This window comes from Betta splendens, chromosome 17 (genome assembly GCF_900634795.4).
Source record: "Betta splendens chromosome 17, fBetSpl5.4, whole genome shotgun sequence".
Taxonomy (NCBI): Eukaryota; Metazoa; Chordata; class Actinopteri; order Anabantiformes; family Osphronemidae; genus Betta; species Betta splendens.
Genome location: NC_040897.2, coordinates 2,155,259 through 2,168,114, shown reverse-complemented (window position 1 = coordinate 2,168,114; position 12,856 = coordinate 2,155,259). Strand labels below are relative to the sequence as shown.

At 44.7% G+C, this 12,856-nt stretch overlaps 1 gene segment (V, D, J or C); it reads right to left on the bottom strand.

Moving 5' to 3' along the window:
- Positions 1–2,398: 2,398 nt before the first annotated feature.
- LOC114844667 (Ig kappa-b4 chain C region-like) lies at positions 2,399–4,572 on the bottom strand. The segment is given in 3 exon segments: positions 2,399–2,900; positions 3,580–3,711; positions 4,554–4,572. Coding segments are annotated over 3 exon segments (480 nt in total).
- Between the last annotated feature and the right edge of the window lie 8,284 nt (positions 4,573–12,856).

The following is a 12,856-nucleotide window of genomic DNA, read 5'->3' as shown; positions in this document are numbered from 1 at the left end:
ATTATTTGTATTTTTAGTAGTAAAATTGTAATATGTAACAGGTGAAAGACAAAACTGATTATTTTTTTAGGTTTTATGGTACAGTATTATTCAAAGTCAGAACATGTTAATTTTAATTACATGAAATGCATTTGTACACTTTAACTAAGATGTTGTAGCAGTCCAGAGGCTTAGACCTGCCCTGAACCATGGGGAAAATGATGATTCCTGTTCTTAAGGTTATAGTTAAAGATATGAGTTAAGTAGTGTTTTAAGTTTGGTGGAATTGAATTAGTGAAGTCTTAATGTGTGTTTATAATGTATTCTGTGTTGATTTGTGAGCTGCACCATGAGGGAGAAGAGTACATGTGTAAATGACCCTCAGTGGACAGGGATGTAAATTGTTGCCTTAAAATTAAATGTGGTGGTTTTCCACAATTATCACCGAAAGCCTGCCACTTTCTGTTGAACCAATCAGTGTATTAGGGCATTTTCTTGTTGCTGATGCTTGACCTGACACATGGCTCATTTTCCAGGACCAGGTGTGGGAGGTGTTTTTTACTTTTACGTCTGTTTTTTTTACAGTGAAACATACAATAATTTTACAGATACAGTCAGTACTCAAGTGTGGCCCATTCCCCACATACTATAGACACTTTTAGAAAAGTGTGTTCCACAATTCATCATCTGTGACTGTGGCAAGACTCAGCAGGATTGTGAGTGATTGTTATGTACTCACTCACTTTGTATTATTATTTGTTATTTATTCAGCCCCTGCTTCTAGTGTTTTCTGTTGTCATGTTTTCCTTCTAAATTCAGATTTTTTTCAGTGCATGTTTTTGGTTGTGTCGCATGCCTTTTATTATTTGCATTTGTTTAATTTTTTTTTCCATAAATCTGCCCCTTACAGCCCCTTTTTAAATGCAATGGAGGCGGTGGAAGTACATAATCAGCAACCATACACCCCATTGACTCTCCTGCAGGCAGTGAAAGAGGCATGAGGAGACAATTAGGTGGATTCAACACACAAGGTGATATTTTCCCTGATGCCTGTGAGGACATCGCCTGTGATATGGATGAGGTAAAAAGTATTGTTTAAAGCCTGCAGAAATGTTCCTTTTGAGTTTTACGGAAGAAGTCTGAGCAAATTAGAATTAAAAATGGAAACACAATGACTGGAGTGTTTTCTATAATGATGATGTGTGATTGGCCTGTTACAGGTTCATCAGGTCAAATCACTGTGACTCAGACTCCTGGAGCTTTGTCTGTTGCTGCAGAACAGACTGTTACTATCAAATGTAAAGTTAGTCCCAGTACTAGTTACTGTTTCAGCTGGTACCTTCAGAAACCAGGAGAAGCTCCTAAACTCCTCATCTACTGCTCTTCAACCCGTCAGTCTGGAGTCTCTGACAGATTCAATGGAGCAAAGTCAGGAAACACTGACTTCACTCTGACCATCAGCAGAGTTCAGGCTGAAGATGCAGCAGTTTATTACTGTCAGAGTTTTCATTACATCAACAGTAAAGATGTGTTGACACAGTGATAAACCGTCGTACAAAAACCTCCCTCAGTCAAAGTGAACAGAAACTGAACTCACTGCTGCAGCTGGAAGATTCTGCAGAGACTGATACAGTTCACTGAGTGTTTACTCTGCATGTACTTAGAGAAACCAGGTTCCTCAGCTCATCAGTGTTTACAGTACATGGACATAAGGTACCCGGTTACTGATAAATCCACGTGTCCCTGCAGCAGAAGACTGATGTGATTCCTCCTCTACCTGGAGAATAATTTAGAAGCATAGTGGCAGATTTTAAGTGTGTAGAGACAGAAGAGAAAACGTTCACTGGGTTAATGTGACTGAGCTGAGTGTGACATGCAGACAGACACAGAGCTGCTGCAGGAACAAGTGTCAAAGAAATCCACAGGGAAAAGCCTCCAATTCACACAAACACAGCTTCAGGTTCAGCTGCATGTTTCCTTAGTTTGTTTCATAAAAGGAGGCAGCGTTTCTTCCTGTAACGATCGATCACTATCTTTCATCCATCCATCCATCCATTTTCCATACCGCTGAGTCCCATATGTGGGGTCGCGGGGATGCTGGAGCCTACATGTATCCCAGCTGGCTCTGGGGGAGAGGGGTTCACCCTGGACAGGTCACCAGTTCATCGCAGGGCAACACCCAGACAGACAACCATTCACACACACACACTCACACCTACGGGCAATGGAGAGAAGCCAATCAACCTAATGCACGTCTCTGGACTGTGGGAGGAAGACGAAGAACCCAGAGAAAACCCACGTGATCCTTGATACAGCTGGGTCCAAGTTAAAGATGGCATCTGACGTGGGTCTGGTGAGTAGCACGGCAGCATTTTTCAATATGCATTGGAAAAATAAAAAAATCAAATCATTTGACAGGTTTCAGTTTAAAGGAATATTTTATTATGTTAGATCCACAGCAGAGTCTTTATGAAAAGAGGAAAAGATCAAATTTTAATTGTTTATTTTTGAAAACACAAACGTTGTTGCTAAACAAAGACTGAGGGCAAAAGCAGAACCAGAACCAGAGGACAAATGAAACGCACAAACAGCTCAGGACTGGGAGCACTGGTCTGTGCTCAGCGTCTCTCTGACTGGAGACTGGGAGCCCTGGGAGGCCTCACAGGTCACAGAGTTCACCTTGGTCCACTGGTCTGCAGGGATCCTCATGGTGCTGCTCCAGCTGTAGAGTCCGTCCTTCTCCAGAACCCCAGGGCTCCTGCTCTGGTCAGAGCTGCTGATGCTGCCGCTGCCGTCCAGCTTCCAGGACAGAGTCCAGTCTGAGGGGAAGCCCTTGTTGGCCAGACACGTGAGCGTGACCTTCTCCTGCTGCAGCTCCTCCCTGGAGGGAGGCAGCACCGTCAGGGTGGGACGAGCATCACCTACAGTAGGAGACAGCAGTCAGCTTAGAGGACACAGAGTACTCAGCTGTCAATCAAACAGCAGAGACCTGGACACCTTCACTGTGAGAGTTGCTTTAGTCCTTTAAGGAGTTTCGTCACATGTTGTTCTGCTCCATCACTCACTGACTCACACATTGTTTCACTTCCCTTCATGAAACGGCTCATGTAAATCAGCTCAAAGACAAACATCACACAGTTTGACCTAAAATATGTCAAACTACACAAGCAGAAAAATGAAAACCTTTAACTACAGGTTAGTTTTAAACAGTAATAATCATGATATGCTGAAAATTCAGTCACTTATTTTCTACTGTTTTATCTTCAAAAGGATCACTGGTAAGAATTCTGTTATATTCTAAAGAAATCAGATGATTTAAACTGAACTTCAGCATAGTGAGAGGAAACAAAGTCAACGTGAAAAATATCTCAACATTAAAAGATTTTTCTTTTTAACTAGTTGATTAAGTCTAAAACAACATTTTCAACACGTCAGTAAAGGTACTGTTTAGCTCTAAATTTACTACAAGATCAAGAGAGACAAATAAAACCAAAACTCTGACCTGTGATTTAAACACAAACTTTATGAGCTGACTACATCTTAAACAAATCCAAAATATAAATTCAAATTTTATAGTTTAGTATTAACTCATGAACTTACTTCCAACATCCAGTCTGGTTCCTCCACCGAACGTCCACCACAGTGAAACAAACTGGTTGAGTGGTCGTACAAAAACCTCAGACTGTAGAGACACAGCTCTGACTCTGACAAACTGAACTAAACCTACAAAACCTACAAGATTTTACTTCACTTTTCCATTTAAAAGTATATTTACTGTATCATAACCACTGACATGATAGTTTGAAGTTATCATTTATTTTATGGTTAAAATTTTGCTAAACCATTATTTTGCTTTTAGGTTGCACAATTAAATTTTTACCTCGTTCATTTTTTCTGATTTAGTTGTTAAATTAAACAAACAAGTATTTACTGAAATAAAATCTTTTATATATTTGACTTACTTCCAACATCCAGTCTGGTTCCTCCACCGAACGTCAACCACAGTGAAACAAACTGGTTGAGTGGTCGTACAAAAACCTCAGACTGTAGAGACACAGCTCTGACTCTGACACAAACAAACTCTACACAGAATCAGTCGACCTGAAAAAACGACATCTTTACTACAACAAACATAGCAAATGTATGAATATATATGTAATATATTTATTTTGCATTCATGTGTTATACAGTATGTCTCATTCTGAAAAATGGTTGTGAATCTAAAATTTGTGCTATAGCTAAAATAAATTTAACAAAAGTTGAGCCAATACACATTCATAAAGAATCATTTGATAAAAATATTGATCACAAACATAATGATGATCACATTGATCCAGTCCCTGTTGGAGTCAGTGGGAGCATTTCCATAGAGCCACTTTGCATCAGCAGCTCCATGCTCCAGTGCTCTGGGAGAGTTTATAGTCCTGAGAGCTGAACACTGGAGGACTGACAGCTGTCCTTCATCACAACACAAGACACAGAAATCCTCCTCATCAGCAACATGACTCTGATCTCCGTCCTCATCTGGACTCTCCTCTGCTGCTGCTTCACAGGTAAAGTCCAGAGAATCCAACTGGTCTCCTCTATCAACATGTGTCCCTCTGAAATGAAGCCACTGAGCCATGATGCTGCTTTATGTTGTTGTCTCTGTGTCCTCAGAGTCCAGAGGTCAGGTCACAGTGACTCAGCCTGGAGCAGTGAGAACCACATCTGATCTGAGCTTTAAATCACATTTGCCCATCAGCCTTCATGAAAACAGTAAATATAGAGTCATCCAATTCCACATTTAGACACATCGTGTTCATTAAATTGAAGCAATACCTCATCTTGGTGATATTTCATCCATCTTCTACCACTTAATCCCATATGCAGGGTCGCTGGGTTGCTGGAGCCTGTCCCATCTATCTACAGGCGAGAGGCAGGTACACCCTGAACAGGTCACCTGTCCATCACAGGGCAACACACACAGACAGACAACCATTCACACACACACTCACACCTACAGGTAATTTAGAGTGAATGAACCTAATGCATGTTTTTCTGTGGGAGGAAGCCGGAGAACCCGGAGAGAACCCACATGAACTTGGGCAGAACATGCAAACTCCACACAGAAAGGCACCCGGTCCGCCCCAGGAATCGAACCCGGGACCTTGTGGGGCGACAGTGCTACTTACTGCACCACTGTGCCGCCCTGGGACATTATGAAATAAATAAATATATATGAATAAATGAGAGACAAATATGTCTCTCTCTCTATATATATGTATATAAATATGTCTCTTCTTCTTCCGCCTTTTGAGGAGTGCAGACGTGTTTTCTCTCTGCTCCCACTCTGCTTTTGCTTGCAGTGTCCTTGTCTTGTCTTTTTCTGAGCACCCTGATCTGCTATTCTGGAATAACATTTTTGAACATGGAGCTAATCAACTGGTCACTCAGCGCATTGGACAAAATGTTTTCACAAAGAAAAGAATCTCCGGGAGAACCACTCTGCCCCTTTGGGACTTTTGTCTCCAGCTACGTGCGGGACGTGTGGGATTCCTGGTGCCCCGTGTGTCTGGAGCCTCTGTCCATCGAGGATGCAGAGGATCTATTCATATTTTGAACTTAACAGGGCTACTCATGATTGGCTTTGGTGGTGCCCTGCTTTATCGGAAGATTGAAAAGATTGGAAAATCTGCGGCCGGCTCATTGGCGTGTCCACCGGCTGTGGAGCTGCAAACGCCGACGGGGGCCATGGTTACTCGGCTGACGGTAATTACACCAGAGGATGGCCCGGATTGAAGGACTGATAATTAACATCTCAGCTCGTTCGGATGATTTGCATCAGAGGATGACCCGACAGACTGAACACTTGGTTACTATGGTGACAGCCTTGTCTGACAGGCTTGAGGAGATGTCACGGGTGACCCATGGTCCCACAAGAGGCGATGAAGCCCTGAGTTCTGACCGATTGGAGTATTGATCTAGACAAATTAGTCATGGATTGTAAAACTGCTATTAGAATTGGCTGTGTATTACTCTGTCCCTTCTCCCTCACCCCTCCCTTCCCGGGTCCAATCTACCTCACCAGCTGTGCCTCTATTTATCCTCTTCCCCTGTTGTGACTCCCTTCAAGGACAACTGTTGGACTGACCTGTAAACATCTTGGTGGGCCTCGGTCATACTTCTATAAACAACACTTCACTACACTGATTCAGATACACCCCCCCCCACCCCACCTTACAGTCTCACTGTCTGCTCTCCGACCTTATCTGTCCTGATGAACCCAAGAAAAAATTCCAGCAAGGTTTCCACTTGTACTGTGTGCCACTGTATGTGCGTGTTTTTTATTGTTTGTACTGCAATTGCTTCCACTGTCGGACTAGCGCCGGGTAACCTGGCTGATGATGGGAATTTCCCCGCTGTGAGACTAATAAAGGCATTCTATTCTATTCTATGTCCGCCAGATTGTCGTGAGTTACCTCCACTTTCCAGCGTTGTTCTGTTGTACATTCCAGTTACCGTTCCTGCCTGTTTCCTGACCTCGTCGTAGCCCAGTCCGTCTGTACCTTAGCCGAACTATCCTGTTGCTGACTCTGCCTGTCTTGACCACCGCCTTTTGCCTGGGCCTTAACGGTACCGTGCAGCGTGAGTCTGTGTCTGTACTGTACCTGTATTGGATTCCACTGTGAACATTAAAAGCTGTGCAACATAGCTGCTGGTCTCCGTGTATGTGGGTCCACTTTGTCAAGACCCCTGACATCTACAGTACACTGATAAAGATGATTTTTTGATCCTGTAAATTATACAGTTATACTGTTAAGCTCGCTAAAAAAAACTGTTATGTTCCAATATTTACTTTGAAATTTTGCATAGAATTTAATATAATGCATTGAAACTTATTTTTTTTATTTTATTTTAGCGCCAAATTACAACAAAGTTGTCTCAAGGCAATTTACAAAGTAAGGTTTAAGACCTCACACAATTAAACCCAACAAATCCCACATACAGCAAGCCTTTAATTTGACAGCAACAGTGGACAGGAAAAACGCCTTCTCTAATGACGAAGAAACCTCCAGCAGAACCAGGCTGAATGTGGGCGGCCATCTGCCTCGACCGGTTGGGGTGAGAGGATAGAGAGAGAGAAAAGCACAGCAACAACAACCAGCAACAACAGAGCACAGGCAGGATGGATCTGCAGCTGCCCATCACAGACACAAGGCTCTGAGTCCAATGATACCTGTAGGTGAGGACAGAGTGGAGGAGAGAGAGAGAAGCACAACTACTGGAGAGAAAGAGACAAGGTTAGTTGAACATAGAACGATGATGGGAGGTTATTGGACAGAAGAGGTAGAAGGAAACAGAGGAGCTCAGTGTATAAATTAAGTCCCCCAGCAGTCTATGTCTATTGCAGCTTAACTAAGAGATGGTTCCTGTGACTAACAATCATTGCCAGTGACCTGAACCATCTCTAACTATAAGCTTTATCAAAAAGGAAGGTTTTCAGCCTGATCTTAAAGGTGGAGAGTGTGTCAGCTTCTCGAACCTGAAGAGGGAGCTGGTTCCAGAGGAGAGGAGCTTGGTAGCTAAAAGCTCTGCCCCCCGTTCTACATTTAAACACTCTAGGAACCACAGTAGCCCAGCGCTCTGAGAACGAAGCGTTGGATTAAGGTGACTGTTCTCTGTGTATCTACAAGACATTGAGGCAAAAGATGATGGAATCATCTGCTTGAATCTGGCAACAGCGTTGTCAGATAAACATTTGCTATAGTAAGATTTCATTCCAGCTGCTCTAAGGTCAATTATGTTAAATTCAAAAGTTAATAACAAATGTTCAGATAACAGAGGGTTTTAAGGGTAGAACTATTAAATTATCAATTTAACCCCATATGTCAGGACAAGATCGAGGGTATGGTTAAAACGATGAGTGGGTTCATTTACCTGCTGAGTAAAACATATAGTATCTATTAAGGAGTTAAAGGCAGTGCTGAGACAGTTGCTGTCAACATCTACATGAATGTTAAAGTCTCCCACTACAATGACTTTATCTGTGCTAAGAACTTAGTGAGATAAGAATCCAGAGAATTCAGTTAAGATTTCTGAATATGGAGCAGGAGGACGATAAACAATACAAAACACAACTGGCTTCTGAGTTTTAGAGTGGGTGAGAAAGGCTCAGAGTAAGGCTGTTATGGGAAAAATTGTTTCTTCCTTATTTCTATGCAGTTATTATACGATTTATGACTTATGTTCTGCAATTAATATCTTATGTTTTGTCTTACTGTATGTATTTGACATTTGACCTAGATTGTTCAATGGTCGTCTCTGCCTGATAGACTCTCAACTCTAGCTCCCAAACCCAAGGTCAGGGAGTTGTGTCTCTGTCTGTTGAGACTTGGTGCTCCTTTCTCACAGATAGTTGGACGTCAGCGATGCAGGTGTGAGAATGTAAATATCTTCACACACACTGCAACAGGGAGGAGATGGTGCATGTAATTTGATTGGGTTAGAAAGACATTCCACCCTAGTCGGACAGAGAAACTAAAAGGCAGAAGCAACTTTAGGATCGTGGGCTCTTTGCATCACACCTTCGTGGTGTGTGCACTGATCTCCCCAGCTGGTTTTTGGTTTGTTGATGTGCACGATCAACATCCATGCTTTTTATTTGCTTTCCCCATTATTTTTCTTTTTCTTTATTATTTCAATAAATCACACAAAAGGACAACTCTCTCATCTGCTTCTTTATGGAAAATTTCCACCACAGAGGCTCTCAAATGAGTTATAACTGTGTTTAGGTTTAGGAGTAATTAATAAATCTGATTTATAAATGGCTGCTACTCCTCCACCTCTACCTGTACTTCTAGGAACATGATAGTTAATGTGACTCATTGGAGTCGACTCATTTAAAGTAATGTATGCAATAACTAAGACTAAGAGTGGGTGGCGGCTGTAGAGAACGTGCAGAGAGGCGTGTAAGACTGCGACTCTGCGTCCTGGGCTCCACTCTGAGTTGTCACGGAGTGGGGAGACTAAGCAACATGGCCATGTTACTAGAAAGCAGAGAGGCTCCGTTCAACATGGGATGGACGCCGTCTCTTCTAATCAGCCCAGGTTTTCCCCAAAAAGTGCTCCAATTAGCCACAAAGCCCACATCGTTTGCAGGACACCACCTAGACAACCAGCGGTGGAGCGATGACAGCCGGCTATACATGTCATCGCTGGTCCCATTGGGGAGGGGTCCAGAGAAAACTACGGAGTCCGACATTGTTTTAGTATCATCATTTGTCTAAGAAAAGTAATAGTAAATAAGATAATTCATTGTTTTACAGTTTTTATAAGTCGCTTTGACCTGTTTTGCAAAACTAGGTTCCATTTATTTTCATCATCATTATTCCAGCAGAGCATCAGACACATGTAGCAAATGTGTGAACCGATTCTCTTTGGATTGACACATTTTCTCCTCTATTTTGCAAAACAGTTAACATTGACATTATTCAATCAGTCTAAACTCTATTGTTTTAGCTCTGGTGACCAAAGGAAAATCATCTGTTCCTAACTATTAGAAACCAGTAGGACCAGTATGAACTCACCATAGCACCTGTTTGACACTCCTCCACAAAAACTTTCAATTTTCTACCAGCTTTTAAGCCTTAAAAAGGTGCCAGGTCTGTGTGTCTTTTACCGGGATGGATGGAGGAGGTCTAAAGCAGAGACTGAGTATGTGTGTGTGAGTGTGTGTGTAAACTGTTAAGAGAATGTGTTGTTTCACTGGATAGCTGCATCAAAGCAACCGATAAAAACTGTAAAAGCCTCCTTATTCATGTAATTTTGACTTGGGTGATGAAAGTAAATCTGGCAACCCTCGGTGAATGAACCCATCTAATAAATAAACACATCTAAAATCAGTGCATTATTTGTATTTTTATCAAAGTGAAATTGTAATATGTAACAGGTGAAAGACAAAACTGTTTATTTATAGGATTTATGGTACAGTATTATTCAAAGTCAGAACTTGTCAATCTTAAGTACATGAAATGCATTTGTACACTTTATCTAAGATGTTGTAGCAGTCCAGAGGCTTAGACCTGCCCTGAACCATGGGGAAAATGATGATTCCTGTTCTTAAGGTTATAGTTAAAGATAGGAGTTGAGTAGGGTTATAAGTTTGATGGAATTGAATTAGTGAAGTGTTAATGTGTGTTTATAATGTGTTCTGTGTTGTTTTGTGAGCTGCACCATGAGGGAGAAGGGTATGTGTGTAGATGACCCTCAGTGGACAGGGATGTAAATTATTGCCTTTGAATTAAATGTGGTCTCCTCCTTGAACCGCTGCCTTATCGTGGTGGAGGAGTTTGTGTGCCCGAATGACCTCGGGAGCTATGTTGTCGGGGGCTAAAAGCCCCTGGTAGGGTCTCCCAAGGCAAACAGGTCCTAGGCAACAGGCCAGACTAATAGCGGTTCACAAACCCCCTATGAAAGGCAGACAACCAAGGCCAGAGACGTCGCACGGTATGGCGCAGCCGGGGCCCCACCCTCGAGCAGGGCCCGGGGTTGGGCCTCGTATGCGAGCCCCTGGTGGCCGTGGTTCCCACGAGGCCCGGCCGGGCACAGCCCGAAAGAGCGACATGGGACCGTCCTCAAGTGGACCCACCATCCGCAGGAGGAACCGTAGGGGGCCGGTGCAAAATGTATTGGGCAGCAGTCGAAGGCGGGAGCCTAGGCGACCCAATCCCTGGATAAGCACTCTGGCTATTGAGACATGGAATGTCACATCACTGGGGGAGAAGGAGCCTGAGCTTGTGCAGGAGGTCGAGTGGTACCAGCTAGAAATAGTCAGGCTCACCTCCACACACAGCCTGGGCTCGGGAACCCAACTCCTTGAGAGGGGCTGGACCCTCTTCTACTCTGGAGTTGCCTGCAGTAAGAGGCGGCGGGCTGGTGTGGGCTTGCTCATAGCTCCCTAGCTTAGTCGCCATGTGTTGGAGTTTTCCCCGGTGGATGAGAGTGTCGCTTCCTTGCGCCTTCGGGTCGGGGATAGGTCACCCACTGTCCTTTGTGCTTACAGGCCAAATGTTATTGTGGAGTACCCGGCCTTCTTGGGGTCTCTGGAGGGAGTGTTGAAAAACGCTCCAACTGAGTAGATTTCAATGCCCACATGGGTAACGACAGTGACACTTGGAGAGGCGTGATTGGGAGGAACGGCCTCCCTGATCTGAACCCGAATGGTGTTATGTTATTGGACTTCTGTGCTAGGCACAGTTTGGCCATAACAAACACCATGTTCGAACATAAGGGTGTCCATCGGTGCACATGGCACCAGGACACCCTAGGCCGGAGGTCGATGATAGACTTTGCAGTCGTTTCACCTGACCTTCGGCCATATGTTTTGGACACTTGGGTGAAGAGAGGGACTGAGCTGTCAACTGATCAGCACCTGGAGGTGAGTAGGATCCGCTGGCAGAGAAGGAGGCTGAAACGACTTGGCAGGCCCAATTGTATTGTGAGGATCTGTTGGGAACGTCAGGCTGAACCCTCTTTCAGACGGACCTTCAACTCACACCTCCAGGAGAGCTTCGACCAGATTCCGGGGGAGGTTGGAGACATAGAATCCAAGTGGACCATGTTCTCCGTCTCCACCGTCAACACGGCCTTCCGGAGCTGTGGGCGCAGGGTCTCCGGTGCCTGTCGTGGTGGTAATCCCCGAACCCGGAGGTAAGGGACGCCATCAAGCTGAAGAAGGAGTCCTACCAGGTCTAGTTGACCTGTGGGACTCCTGAGGCAGCTGATGGGCAGGCCAAGCGTCCTGCAGCCCGTGCCGTTGCGGAGGCAAAAACTTGGGCCTGAGAGGAGTTCGGGGAGGCCATGGAGGAGGACTATCGCTCGGCCTCAAAGAGATTCTGGCAAACTGTTTGGCGCCTGAGGAGGGGGAAGCAGTTCTTCACCAACTCTGTTTTCAGTGGAGGTGGGTGTCAGGGCGTTGTAGATGACGGACCCACATGCACAGCACAATACGAGGTTTCTGGTGTTAAAGAGTGTGGTTTATTCCAATATGCAGCGGTCCAGTTCAAGCAGGGTCATACACGGGAGATCAATCACGTTAAACGGGATCAGGCAGAGGCGTAGTCAGGAGCAGGCACAGGTCATATACGAGAGGTGAGTACAATACCAAACGTCAGGCGTTGAATCGTGGTCAGGCAGGCAAACAAGGTCGGCAACATGCAGGACAGGTAATCACGGCAGACAAGACAGACGGGTAATAGGCAAGCTCAGAGTCAACGGTCGGAAACAGGATACACGCTATATGACAGGACTGGATAATGAAACAGAAAATGACGGTAACTCACATGCAACGATCTGGCAACTGGAGACTGTGAGAGGTGGAGACTATATACCGGTGTTGATTAAGTAACTGCTAACAGGTGTGCTGAATGATCCGGGGACTGAACTGAGAGACAGGAAGTATACAAAATAAAACAGGAAGTCCTTTCAGTGTAAAAGCGGATCTACAACCAGGACGTAACAACTGAACAGGAAGTATTACAAAATAAATCAGGAAACAACAAGGAACAAAAACCCAGATCGTGACAGTACCCCCCTCCCCAGGGCGGATTCCAGACGACCAAAAGGAAAAACCCGAGCAGGGTGGGCGGAGGGAGGACTGGAGGAGGGTCGAAACGAGAGTCCACAAAACTGAAACAGAAAGTCCATGATTGGGAAAACACAGAGTCCAGGGATTCCCTCACGAGGGTGGCGGCAGGAGAGTCCACCACGACGGCTGGCGAGGTCCGGGAGGGCAGAGCCGAGCCCAGCCCCCTCCCCGACGGAGATGCTCCGGGGATCCCAGGATCGCGGCGGACGACGACGGCAGAGACCGCGCCATCGTCGCGGCAGGAGGGGA